The sequence below is a fragment of the Bubalus kerabau genome, chromosome 9 (assembly GCF_029407905.1).
Source record: "Bubalus kerabau isolate K-KA32 ecotype Philippines breed swamp buffalo chromosome 9, PCC_UOA_SB_1v2, whole genome shotgun sequence".
In the NCBI taxonomy this organism is placed as follows: Eukaryota; Metazoa; Chordata; class Mammalia; order Artiodactyla; family Bovidae; genus Bubalus; species Bubalus kerabau.
The window spans coordinates 34,019,890-34,034,687 of NC_073632.1; the positions used below are offsets into that span (position 1 = coordinate 34,019,890).

At 38.2% G+C, this 14,798-nt stretch overlaps 1 protein-coding gene across 3 annotated transcripts in view; it reads right to left on the reverse strand.

Moving 5' to 3' along the window:
* Positions 1-14,798, reverse strand: part of RNF217 (ring finger protein 217) — a 130,630-nt gene that overhangs the window by 25,783 nt on the left and 90,049 nt on the right. For all 3 annotated transcript variants that reach the window (XM_055534973.1, XM_055534974.1, XM_055534972.1), the window contains exon 3: positions 13,240-13,404. In XM_055534973.1, the coding sequence (XP_055390948.1) occupies positions 13,240-13,404 (165 nt within the window). The remainder of the gene's footprint in view (positions 1-13,239; positions 13,405-14,798) is intronic.

Sequence of the window (14,798 nt, forward strand, 5' to 3'; positions counted from 1 at the left end):
CCCATCCTAATAAATCCTTCCTTTAATTCCACATGACCTTCTAGCCAATGATTACCTTCACCCTTCCATTTTCACTAAGCTTCTTAAAAGAATAGTCTATTCTCACTGCTTTTCTTACTCACTTCTTAATTCTTCCTCAGTTGACTGCAATCCTTTGTTACTGAAACATCCAGATAAACTCCAGGAAATAGTTATTCATTCATTAATTCAATAAATATTTATTTGCTCACTGATAAAAGCCAACATGGCTTCCGCCCTTAAGGAGCTTTTAGTCTAACGTACTGATGTTATTGCTGTTATTCAGTCCCCTAGTCATGCCCAGCTTTTGACCCCATGGACTGCAGCATGCCAGGCCTTCCTGTCCCTCACTATCTCCTAAAGTTTGTCATGTTCATTGCATTGGTGATGCCATGCAGCCATCTCATCCTCTGATGCCCTCTTCTTCTTCTGCCCTCAATGTTTCCCAGCATCAGGGACTTTTTCAATGAGTCAGCTGTTTGCATCAGGTGACCAAAATATTAGAGTCTCAGCTTCAGCATCAGTTCTTCCAATGAATCTTCAAGGTGGATTTCCTTTAGGATTGACTGGTTTGATCTCCGTGCTGTCCAAGGGACTCTCAGGAGTCTTCTCCAGTATTAGTTCGAAGGCATCGATTCTTTGGCACTCTGCCTTCTTTACAGTCCAACTGATGGACGTGATAAATTGTACAACTAAACAGATACTCATAAGCTACAATAAATGCTATGAAGGAGAAGGCATGAAGAGAGTACTCAACAGAAGGAACTTGATCTGATCTAAGGGTCAGAAGAGGCTTGTCTAAGGAAGTGTCGGTTGATTTGAGAAATGAAGAACAAGTTAAGTTCACCAGTTAAGAAGACTCAGAGGTAGGGAGACCATTCCCAGAACAGTATATTCAGGGCACTGTATCCATGAAATGATACATGAAGTGAGATGATTAGATAACATCACCGCCTCAATGGACATGAATTTGAACAAACTTCGGAAGACAGTGAAGGACAGAGAAGCTTGGCGTGCTGCAATCCATGGAGTCGCAGAGTTGGACACAATTGAGCGACTGAACAACAACATCCACAAAATGAGAAGCAACCTATACTAGCCCTATCACAGTGTTTCTCAGTCTCTATTTTAAACCTCTTAGTTGTATCTATCTCTCTGCTCAAACTCTCTACTCTCCCAGTTGATAAGATCTGAAAGGGTCCATATCACATACATCTTGTTTGTTATTTTATTAGAGGGAGTTGCACAGATCCTGTCACATAGCATGTTCTCAATATGCATTATTTATTAAAAGAACAAGTATTATCCATGCCCTCTAATTGCCAAATCCAATGAATACATTTTTATTTCTTTTATTATTGTATTTCTCAGTGTCATTTAATCAGTTGGTCACTACTTCTCTCTGACCTTTGATATACTTTTGCTTCAATGACACCTTTTCTCCCCCAGATGCTCCTCTCTCTCTTAGGTTCCTATTTATTCACTTTTCTCTTAATTCCATCCATGAATCACCACTTTGCATACACTCTTTGTGTAGTCTCTTCCATACTCAAATGGTCTCAACTTCCCTCCACTGGATTTCATTTTTAAATTACCACTGCAGACCTCGCTCCTGAGCTGCAGAGTCAGATAGAAACTATTTGGGGGTCATATCCAGTACTTTGGCCACCTCATGCGAAGAGTTGACTCATTGGAAAAGACTCTGATGCCGGGAGGGATTGGGGACAAGAGGAGAAGGGGACGACAGAGGATGAGATGGCTGGACGGCATCACTGACTCGATGGACATGAGTCTCAGTGAACTCCGGGAGTTGGTGATGGACAGGGAGGCCTGGCGTGCTGCGATTCATGGGGTCGCAAAGAGTCGGACACGGCTGAGCGACTGATCTGAATCTGAATCTGAATACACCTGTATGCCTTACAGCCATCTCAAAGTCAAATAAGCAAAACCAAATTCATAATCACTGCAAGATTCCCTAGCCCAACAACAATAAAAATAACTCCAATCTCCATTACTTTATCTCAGTTTATGATATCTGGGTACCACGATCCAGACGGTAAAGAATTTGCCTGTGATGCAGCAGACCCGGGCTCAATCTCTTGGTCAGGAAAATCCTCTGGAGAAGGGAATGGCAAACCACTCCAGTATTCTTGCCTGGAAAATCCCATGGACAGAGGAGCCTGGCAGGCTACAGTCCACGGGGTCGCTGAGTCAGACATGACTGAGCAGCTAACACTGTCACTTTTTATGGTATCATCACCATCCATTTAGGTACTTAAGCTAAATATCTAGTTATTAGCCTCTTCTCACTTCCAGCTATCTATCAAGATCAGACAGTTTCAGCCCCAGGATATTTATCAAGCCCTTCCCCTTTTCTCCAGCCTTTGACCATTACCTTAGCTCAAACAATCATCATTTCCTTCTAGATGTCTACAACTACCTTCATATGATCAACAGCAACCAACCTAAAATATTGATATAAATTGGATACCACACCATTCCCTTGCTTATAACTTTCAGTCTGGAGGATGAAATCCACATTTCTTAACATTGCATGCAAGGCCCAGGCTTCTATTTATATCTATTACCCCACCTTTCACCACTTCCTGCTGTGAACCTTACTCTAAAGGAACCACAAAATACTTGTGGCTCCACTACACAACACTCATTTCCAGGCTCTGTGTCCTTTAAGTGTTATACTCTCACCCCTGGATACCTTTCATTATGTCAAAGTCCACCCAGGAATTCTCGATAACATAGCTCTCCCTGGTTCCCCAAGATGAATGGAGATACCCCCCTTTACCATGAACTCATCTATAATACTCGACGCAAAGCCCTACTGAAGTGCAACAGTGTTTTGTCATCTTCCCGCGTAACCTCTGTGTGTTCCCTTTTGTGGGTTTCATGAGAAAAACGACCATGTTGTACAGAGCCTGTGATGGAGTCTCACTAAAAGTGCATATAAGGAGTAAAGTAAAATGACATTCATTCACTCATCAACTGTCCATTCAGTCCTGAACAGTGCCCAGCACTGCTTTTAAATGTTCAAGGTATCTCAAGGAAAAAAACAGATCAAAACCCCTGCTCTCACAATGCAAAATATATCCACTATTGTAAATAGTGATAGCAATATGGTGCTATGGAGAAAAAAAAAAAACCAAAGCCTATAAAGGGTATAAGGTAGGAGAAAGTGATTACTGAGAAGCTGAATTTTATTCGAAGACATGAAGGGAGAGAGCTGGGTGTGCAGGTATCTGGGGAATGCATCTTTCAGACAAAAGGAAGAGCAGGTATGGAGACCCTGAGAAGGGAACACGCCTGGTGCTTCTGAAGCATAGCAAGGAGGGCAGGGTGGCTGGAGGAGGGTGAAGGGAGTGGAAAATTAGGTCAGAGGGACAATGGGGTGGAAGTGTGAGCAGAGTGTGATGCATCATATAGTCACTGTAAGGACTAGCTTTTGCTCTGTGTGAGAAGGAAGACATGGAGGATTTCGAGCAGGGAGTATGTAATCTTCCTTATGTTTAAACAGTCTCCTTCTGGCTGCTGGGTCAAGACACCGTGAAGAGTAAGAAACCATCAGGAGGTTGTGGAAAAAGTCTTGGAGAGAAAAAGATGCTTATGTCCTGAACCAGATTAGTGACAGTGGGAGTGCTGAGATATAGTCAAATTCTGAAGATATTTTGATGGTACAATCTACAGAAGATTATGACTGATGATACGTGGGGTGTGAGAGAATGAGGTCAGATTCTTGACTTCAGCAGCTGCAAGGTTGGCGCTGCCATTCACTGAGATGCAGAGACTATGAGAAGGTCCTTGGGGACAGCGGAGGGATCTATGTTGGAGAAGTCCATGAAGGCAAGCAAGTGAAGATGCTGCTTATGCACTGGGATGCAGATCTTTCCCCATACCTCTCCAAACTGTTGATTCGCCAACTGACTGCTGCCACCAGCAAAACGTGTACCCTGTCTGGAATTCTAAGTTGAGTTTACAGCAGAAATAAAAACCAGTTTTTAAAGCTGGAAATGAAATGAAAAGGAAAGGAAATGAACCATCATAGAAAGCTTTAAATCCTTTAGAAACACTGGCCCCATTGGTATCCACACAGAAAATGGGCAGAGTTTTACTCCACTCTTCTGTGTCTACACAGCTCACTAGAAATCCTCTCAGAAGCCCGCATCTCTGTCAGAGGCTCTCCACATGGACTCTCAGCCCCTTGGAGATGTTTCAGAATTTCTTTAGTAAGGGGATGTTTGGCAGTCACAAAAGTGGTTGATGCTGGCAGTTTGGGTTGTTCTTCAATGTTTCAGACATTTTGCTCAGAAGAGTATTAGGTCCCATCCATATTATTTTCTAATACACTAGACTATTAGAGAGTTTATTTATAAATATATGAACACAGAACCTAACTTCATCTTACATATAAACACAAAATATTGTTTGCATGCTTTTAATAGATAATTTTCTAATTACTATATAACTATAGAATAAACTGAGAAAGATTGATTGATTTAGACTCTAACTCCATTTTATATATGTTTCAAAGATTTATGTGTGGTTTTAATGTATCCTGAATTTTCTAGCAATATAATCACATGTATTCATATGTATATATGCATACATTTATAAGCATACATATACATATAAATATAATATTTTGTCTTCAAATAAAAGGATAGGTATTGATAATATTTAAGCTTCCCTTCATGGTTTCCTAAATCCAAATTTGTGAACCCATTTTAAATGGGTTCAAAAATCTGATTGCTTCTTCTTGTCTTTTAATGCCATGGTACCTGAACATTTACATGTTGAAATATTCACTTATTATTATTCTATTCTACTATTCTATAAGAATAACAACAAGGGAATATATAATATTTGTTATTCTATATTATTTTGTTTATATGTATTTATTTGGTATTCCATATTTTTTAAAAATGGGGATTCCCTCGTAGCTCAGTCAGAAAAGAACCTGCCTGCAGTTCAGGAGACCTGGGTTTGATCCTGGGTCAGGAAGATACCCTGGAGAAGGAAATGGCAATCCACTCCAGTATTCTTGCCTGGAGAATCCCATGGACAGAGGAGCCTGGCACGCTATACTCCATGGGGTCGCAAGAGTCAGATACGACTTAGCAACTAAACCATCACATATTAAAATTAGGACATGATTTTTAATGAAATGCTGTATGTACTAACATTATACATTTAATCTTGGGCAGCTAATCAACATCAAAGCTATTAGTCATTAAAAATGGGTCATGGATGCAATACAGTTTATATCCTAGAAAATATCTGCCACCAAACAATCAGGCTCTCCTCACAACTAACGTCTAGATTTTGGCACTTCAAGAAAACAGTAGCAGTGATAACTACTGCATCAAACTTAGTGATGTCAAGCAATCTGGAGAGTTAAAAGTGGGTGATCAGTGGTCAAGGAAAAGCTATTTTATCCTCTATAACAGGCACTATCTAAAAGCAGTCACCAGCCCCTGAACACATGTTTGCAGTGGCATGTGAAGTGCCAGAGAACTGCAGGGTTATCTAGAAAATCCAACATTAATATTCTAAATTCTTTCCTTAGCAACCATAAGCTACACAGCTGTAGCTCAGATATAAGAACTCATAGACAGAGATTTGTGCTAATTTGATATGAACAGGAGGAAATTAATCATTTCCGTGAATCAATACATTTTTTCCCCAGAGCAGCCTTTTATAGGATTTAAGAGAATAAAATATCTGAAGGGAAGTATCTTGACAAGTAAATTCCTTTAATTTCAAATTCATAATAAATTATGGATGAATATAATTCACTTTTCCCTGCCTGCCTTTTGGCCCAGTTACTTAGCCTCTCTAAAGCTGTTTCTGTATCTTTCTTACAACTTTCCTTAGAGATTTAAATGAGACAATAAATGTAACTCACACACTATTGAACCTATCATTTTATTATTACTGTTGCTGTTGTTCCGTTACTAAGTCGCATTCAACTCTTTGTGACTCCATGAACTGCAGCACGTCAGGCTTCCCTGTCCTTCACTGTCTCCTGGAGTTTGCGCAAACTCATGCTTACTGAGTCAATAATGCCATCCAACCATCTCATCCTCTGCTGCCCCCTTCTCCTCCTGTGAAATGTCTTAGCTTCATCAAAAAGCATTTAATAATTAAGATCTGGATGGCACACTGGAACTTAGCATCTTAGTATCACATGTGAGGATTTGATGAGATAACTAATAAAACTGTACAACGGCAATGGAGAGTAATATGTAATTAATATCAGTACATGTAGGTAGTATTGCTATAATTATTGCTGTGCAAACACCACACAGAAAGACAGAGCACTATATACAAAGGCATTTTATGAATAAAATAAGATGGCATATTAGAACTCAGCACTCCCTGTTCATGTCTTGGCATTTCTTTAAAAAAAAAAAGACAGAAGTGTCCTGCCTCCTACAAATAGGAAATATGCTGACATTGAAATAACGAAAAAGGGAAGACTCTACACATGGACATCACCAGACGGCCAACACTGAAATCAGACTGATTATATTCTTTGCAGCCAAAGATGGAGAAGCTCTATACAGTCACCAAAATCAAGACCAGGAGCAGACTGGCTCAGATCATGAACTCCTTATTGCCAAATTCAGACTTAAATTGAAGAAAGTGGGGAAAACCACTGACCATTCAGGTATGACCTAAATCAAATCCCTTATGATTATACAGTAGAAGTGAGAAATAGATTTAAGGGACTAGATCTGATAGAGTGCCTGATGAACTATGGATGGAGGTATGTGACACTGTACAGGAGACAGGGATCAAGACCATCCTCAAGAAAAAGAAATGCAAAAAAGCAAAATGGCTGTCTGAGGAGGCCTTACAAATAGCTGTGAAAAGAAGAGAAGCGAAAAGCAAAGGAGAAAAGGAAAGATATACCCATTTGAATGCAGAGTTCCAAAGAATAGCAAGGAGAGATAAGAAAGCCTTCCTCAGTGATCAGTGCAAAAAAACAGAGGAAAATAATAGAACGGGAAAGACTAGAGATCTTTTCAAGAAAATTAGAGATACCAAGGGAACATTTCATGCAAAGATGGGCTCAATAAAGGACAGAAATGATATGGACCTAACAGAAGCAGAAGATATTAAGAAGAGGTGGCAAGAATACACAGAAGAACTATACAAAAAAGATCTTCAAGACCCAGATAATCACGATGGTGTGATCACTCACCTAGAGCCAGACATTCTGGAATGTGAAGTCAAGCGGGCCTTAGGAAGCATCACTACGAACAAAGCTAGTGGAGGTGATGGAATTTCAGTTGAGTTATTTCAAATCCTAAAAGATGATGCTGTGAAAGTGCTGCACTCAATACGCCAGCAAATCTGGAAAACTCAGCAGTGGCCACGGGACTGGAAAAGGTCAAGTTTTCATTCCAATCCCAAAGAAAGGCAATCCCAAAGAAAGCTCAAAGTACCGCACAATTGTACTCATCTCACACGCTAGCAAGGTAATGCTCAAAATTCTCCAAGCCAGGCTTCAGCAATGCGTGAACCATGAACTTCCAGATGTTCAAGCTGGTTTTAGAAAAGGCAGAGGAACCAAATATCAAATTGCCAACATCCGCTGGATCATGGAAAAAGCAAGAGAGTTCCAGAAAAACATCTACTTCTGCTTTATTGACTATGCCAAAGCCTTTGACAGTGTGGATCATAATAAACTGCAGAAAATTCTGAAAGAGATGAGAATACCAGACCACCTGACCTGCCTCTTGAGAAACCTGTATGCAGGTCAGGAAGCAACAGAACTGGACATGAAACAACAGAGTGGTTCCAAATAGGGAAAGGAGTACGTCAAGGCTGTATACTGTCACCCTGCTTGTTTAACTTCTATGCAGAAAACATAATGAGAAATGCTGGGCCGGAAGAAGTACAAGCTGGAATCAAGATTGCCGGGAGAAATATCAATAACCTCAGATATGCAGATGACACCACCCTTATGGCATAAAGTGAAGAAGAACTAAAGAACCTCTTGAAGAAAGTCAAAGAGGAGAGTGAGAAAGTTGGCTTAAAGCTCAACATTCAGAAAACGAAGATGATGGCATCTGGTCCCATCACTGCATGGCAATTAAATGGGGAAACAGTGGAAACAGTATCTGACTTTATTTTTTTGGGCTCCAAAATCACTGCAGATGGTGACTGCAGCCATGAAATTAAAAGACGCTTACTCCTTGGAAGGAAAGTTATGACCAACCTAAAGAGCATATTAAAAAGCAGAGACATTACTTTGCCATCAAAGGTCCGTCTAGTCAAGGCTATGGTTTTTCCATTGGTCATGTATAGATTTGAGAGTTGGACTATAAAGAAAGCTGAGCACCAAAGAATTGATGCTTTGTGGTGTTGGAGAAGACTCTTGAGAGTCCCTTGGACTGCAAGGAGATCCAACCAGTCCATCCTAAAGAAGATCAGTCTTGAGTGTTCACTGGAAGGACTGATGTTGAAGCTGAAACTCCAATACTTTGGCCACCTGATGTGAGGAGCTGACTCACTGGAAAAGACTCTGATGCTGGGAAAGATTGAGGGCAGGAGGAGAAGGGGACGACAGAGGATGAGACGGTTGGATGGCATCACCGAATCAATGGACTTGAGTTTGGGTAAACTCTGGGAGTTGGTGATGGACAGGGAGGCCTGGTGTGCTGCAGTCCATGGGGTCACAAAGAGTCAGACATGAGTGAGTGACTGAACTGAACTGAAATAAAATAAATGACTTAATTACCCTTAATTCATCAATCACATTACTTATATATTAGCCTATGAAGTGTATAACTTCCTAATTAATTCTCTCTTCAATGCTTTGTAAAATGTCCTAAATAGTGATACGTGGTTATTTATGTAAGAGAAAAATTCAAGTGGTCAGCTGCCTGTCATCTTGTTGGCTATGACTGTATTTTTTCCACATTATATAAATGTTTACATAAATATTTCTCTTATCTGACATTAAGGAAGAAGGTAATTTGCAGCAGGGATGTTTAAATTTTCCAATTAAAAAAGCTAACCATTTTGAGAAATAGTAACCCAAACTTTGCTTTAGTAAACCAAGTATTCAAAGTTTAACTTTTATGTGAGGATAAAAATGAAAATGCAACAGTCACATCCTTAGAGATTGCAGGGGCAAATGCAGATGCGTAAGCAGCTCCAGAAATCTGATGTTACAGTCCTTCTGTTCCCTTGTTAGGTTTTATTTACTTTTAATCATGAACTATTTCCAACATTTAAAAATTAAAGATAATGGTATAATAGACATGCATGAATTTATCACCCATTTTTAATAACAGTAACATATTACAATATTTAAGAAATATTTTTGAAGAGATAATACTTACTTTATATATGCATTTTAAATATAATTGTTTCTTTATTTTAACTTCCTGCTGGCTTTAAACTGGTTTGCCCCCAAGTATTGGGTAAAAGGGACTGAAAATGTGTCCAGCTTTCTTTTAAAGTACATATTTTTTAAAATATACTCAATTCAAAATATAAGAACAAAGTATTTTGTTATTAAATTATTTAAATTTAAATTATTAAATAAGCATTTAAAAATACTTGAAATGCTAAATAATAAGAAATGATCATACAGAAATAGTTTTTCAAGCTATTCTGGTGATAAATTGTTTCAATCTTTTAGGAAAACAAACTGCCACTATGTACCAAATATTGAATATATTGATGTCCTTTAACCCTAGTGATTCTATCTTCAGAAAAGGTCCAAAATATGGAAAAATATATATTCCAGATGAATATCATGAACAAATTATAATATAGGGATATATTTTTAAAGAATTCCAAACCCAAACAAAACCAGCTTTGGTATCCAATATGTGGAGGATATTTAAGCAAATATTACATAGTTAATAAATGTTGGGCTTCCCTGGTGGCTCAGATGGTAAAGAATCTGCCTGCAATGCAGAAGACCTGGGTTCGATCCCCGGGTCGGGAAGATCCCCTGGAGAAGGGAATGGGAACCCACTTCAGTATTCTTGCCTGGAGAATTCCATGGACAGAGGAGCTTGGCAGGCTAAAGTCCATGAGTTGCAAAGAGTCGGACATGACTGAACAGCTAACACTTTCACTTTCTTTCACTTAATACATGCTATAAGACTACTTAGTAACTTAAGAATGGTTTGAAAAGTTAAATGGAAAAAAACAGGGGATATCAAATTATCCCCATATTATGATTCTTTTTTAAGTTACTTAAATAGGGGAAAGATCAAAGAGCAACAAGAAACTGATATGTTAATAGTGAGTATACTAGAGTGGTGAATTCTTTTTCTGAATTTTTCAAATTTCTATCATATGTTACATGACCTTTATGAAAAAAATCACTTAAAAATCAAAATAATTATTAAAATTATGGATCAATCTAATATACCCATGCAGGGTACATAAATATACTTTGGTCCCAACAAAATTTTAAACACACTTGATTATCATTAATAAAAACATATTCATATGAAAATATATGATAATTGTTTTGTTCACCTGGAAGCACTATATGAAAATTTTTTTCATAAGCTCCTAGCATCTTCCGTTTTCACTTATAAATCTTGAAAGAGTATTTAGGAAAATAAAGCCTTGGCCCATAAAAAAAAGTATTAATTCACTGAGTAATCTCTCCCTGTAGATTTCTACTCTTAGAGAGGTTTCATGGGCAAAAATAAAATTTATGGCCCAACAACAACAAAATCAGAATTAAGAAAATACAAAATTTTAAAGTCACATGCTTCAAAAAACCCTAAAACAATCTGTATTCAAAACAAGTCATAAAATATGATGTAATCTGACACAGATTTCATGGAACCTGAATCTCACCAGAAACTGGGTTCTCTGCTCCACATGGAATGAATGTAAACTCATTCCATGGTTCCTTGGCCCCTTTCCCTTCTAATTAGAAGGTAATTCCTTTTAAAACCTCAACTTTTTAGCTATTATTTCAAAAGAAAACCAGCATGCATGATTTCTCTTAACTGTTTATATTTGTTAAAACTGTGGGGAACCGTCAGCGCATTCAGTAAATTCCTTACAGCTGGGTGCTTTTTCTTTCAATAAATCAGAGTCCATTTAATGTTAGATGGAAGGATTACAGTAACAAATGTATGTTTTTATGTACTACCTCAACTCATTCAGAATATCCCTAACATGTAATGTTGCAGTATTCTTCATTGAGAACACATTCTGCGAGCCAGGCCAACTGGCAACTGTTTCACAGCTTTTCAGAGAAATATCAAGTATTATGAACAAAGTGTCAAATAGAATGACTTAAACAGGGCTCCTGAACTCCTACTGGCCTTTATTTAGTTTGAAACAGAGCAGTAGCTTTGAATAAACTGAAAAGGCAGGAGGAAGGGGGAAAGGCCTCATTCTCCCATTGTTCTTCAACCGATGAAAAATAAGTGTACAGAGCAATCCATGCAGCAATCTGAAACAGTCTTAAAACCAAAGGGATAACTGTAGATGGATTTGCCTTCTACAGACAAACAAAGGAAGCTTTTAAACTCAGACATCCATAGATACCACTTTTAATAGGGCCAGGCCATCCAAACTATTTCAAAATTTTCTTCCAGTTGCTAAGAACACAACATGTTATTTTAGGCAATGCTTTACTGACTATTAATATACATATAAACTAGTATGTGACATTGGTGTAGTCAATCTGTGCTGCTGCTGCTGCTGCTAAGTCACTTCAGTCGTGTCTGACTCTGTGCGACCCCAGAGACGGCAGCCCACCAGGCTCCCCTGTCCCTGGGATTCTCCAGGCAAGAACACTGGAGCGGGTTGCCATTTCCTTCTCCAATGCATGAAAGTGAAAAGTGAAAGGGAAGTCGCTCAGTCGTGTCCGACTCTTAGCGACCCCATGGACTGCAGCCTACCAGGCTCCTCCGTCCATGGGATTCTCCAGGCAAGAGTACTGGAGAGGGGTGCCATTGACTTCATATATATATATATATATATTCATCTATATATTTCATGTATATTTTCATCAATAAGCTTCAGAATATACTTATACTACTTCAAGTTGTGTTCACATGATTAATTTTTAAAATTTTTCTGATAATTCAAATTTCCTTTACCTTGGTGCTAAGTTCTCCTGAAAGAAATGGCAAAATTATTCTTGAAAGAAAATTTGGCTCAGTTAAGACCTGATTTTCAAAAATAAATTTGGCAAAAAATGAAAACCACACATGGTGGAGTATACATATACATATATACACATATAATTTTCTGCAGTGAGCTTTAGAAAGAGAAAAACTTCAACAGATCCCTACCTGGTAAGCATCAACTCCAAGGTTTTCTGGCTGGATTTATGTGCTGATTTCTCTATAGGAGAAATTCCTTTCCCTGGCTATCTGCACAGTTGACTTTCAACATCTAGGTCTCTGCTCAAATGCCTGCTAACTCTTGATTACTTGCATGATTATCAAGAGAAAATTGAAAAATGGGATCCATAAAGACCTGAAGCTTTTAGCTTCTCCCTCACCAGATTTACTAAAAAAGGAAATGGCCAGTTTAATATAATCCTAAAATGATAAGCAATGGCAGAGAGAAACAAACAAAAACAAAGACTTACAAGGATTCAGAGCCTACCTAATTGAGAAGTGATTATAGTGTAGTTTGCTACTGTAAACTAGAAATAATACTTTATATACTTTTTATATGAGTTTTTTCCTATATATAAATTTCCATTTTTAAAGGGAAAATAAGGATTTTGAAGTTTAAGACCCATAGTTACATTGTAGACTCCTTAAATTTTGACGTATCGCCAGTCCAGGTTCAATATAGGATGCTTAGGGCTGGTGCACTGGGAAGACCCGGAGGGATGGTACAGGGAGGGAGGTGGGAGGGGGGTTCAGGATGGGGAACACGTGTACGCCTGTGGCGGATTCATGTTGATGTATGGCAAAACCAATACAATATTGTAAAGTAATTAGCCTCCAATTAAAATAAATAAATTAAAAACAAAACAATGAAATATAATGTGAATAAAATTATACACTATATATTTTTTCTATATATTTTTCTATATAAAATCTTCATTTTAGCTATATAATTACTCTTCTAAAATGAAACAGCAAGTATTCTTTTTCTCCACGCCTGCATTAGGAAAGTTACACATAGAATCATCTCAATATTGTAAGTATTATTGTTCAGTGACCCCCTTCCTCCTAACGGTGGTCTCACCTTGCACTTTGGACACTTCTGGGCATTCCGCTGCCCATGCTCAATTTCGCTGGCCCAGTGACGCAACAGTTTGTCTCCTTTTTTGTACTCCTTGCAGTTAACACCTTCATGCCAAGGAGAGTGGCACTTAAAACACCAGACGAATTGGCAAGTAGGACACTGGATCTGTGTAAGGAAAAGTAATGTTAAGTACTAGTGGATATATTTAAAGTGTCTAAGAAGATAAGAATGGTGATGCTTGGAGAAATTAGCTGAAAGGCTATAATTGGTCCAAATTTAAAATACCTCCCCCTGGATAAAACCAAAACTACAGTAAGATATGACTATTCTTATAGTAAAGGAGGAAAGAACGGCTTTGGCCTGGATGATCTGGCTGTCTGTAGCCCAGTAGAATTAAACACTTGGGATGCTTTGGAAATCAATTTGGCCTTAAGAAAAGCCCTCAAATTGAAGCACAGAGGTAAAATCTGAAGGTCAAAATGCCCCGAATCCCTACCACCCTGGAACTTGCCTGGCCCTTGAACCAGTTTCCCAGGCATTTCCATTGCTCTTGGCTTCATTCACTTTTGTAAAATCAAAGCCCCGCCCCCCCCAAGATGTTTCATCAAATAAAAAACACTCCAGGAAATGAACCACTACACCAGCATTTGCTATGATAATGGATATCCCTGGTTTGCTATTCATATAAGGGAGATTAATCATAAAAATAATGCGAAAGATCTTATTAGAAAACTGTATGTATGGTGGTCTTGTGGCCTGTACCTGGGAAACTATCAGAAGATGTCTTTGCATGGTCACTATGCACAGATGTATAGAATGCACGTGTATGTTTTAAAAATATCTGTCTTCCTCTTGACAAGAAAGACATTTTATCTGACTTCCTGCATTTTGAATAACAATGGAGTATCCCACTCTCAAACCATATTTCTGGTCCTCACTCTAGAAACATATGGGCATAACTTGACTTTTCTATCTGTTTGATTAAAGTGATTAATAAAATATGTCACTATAAACAATGATAAGTGACTATCTCTGTGCTCCTGCTTCTTACTTCACTGGGCAAGAGTGAATTTACTGACTATACTTTGAGGATGAGTTAGCAAGTCTTTTGGTAAACTGTACACAATGTCACTACTTTCTTTTTTTGAAAACAGTGGTTCCAATCTATAGGGTAACTGAATGGCAGTTACAGTCAACTCTTCTGTTATAACTCTAAGCACTGCAGCATGCACCTATGTCAAAATAGATAATGTTCTTCCTGTGCAAATATGAGCAACAAAAATACTTTTGCTTTTAACTTGATGGCAAAAGAAAACAGCATTTTGTCATCAATTTTTTAAAATCTTCTTATATATTTATTAAAATGCTGTTATACGATAATGTTTATACTGTTGCATTACATGCATTATTTATTTTTATCAACAAACTAATGCTCCAAAGTCAGTATGAACAACATAAGTTTACAGATGAGGAAACTTATGCTCACAGAGATTAAATAACTTGCCCAGAGAAACAGAGCAAGTAAAATTGTGACTCCAAGGCCAGCATTCTTTCCATGT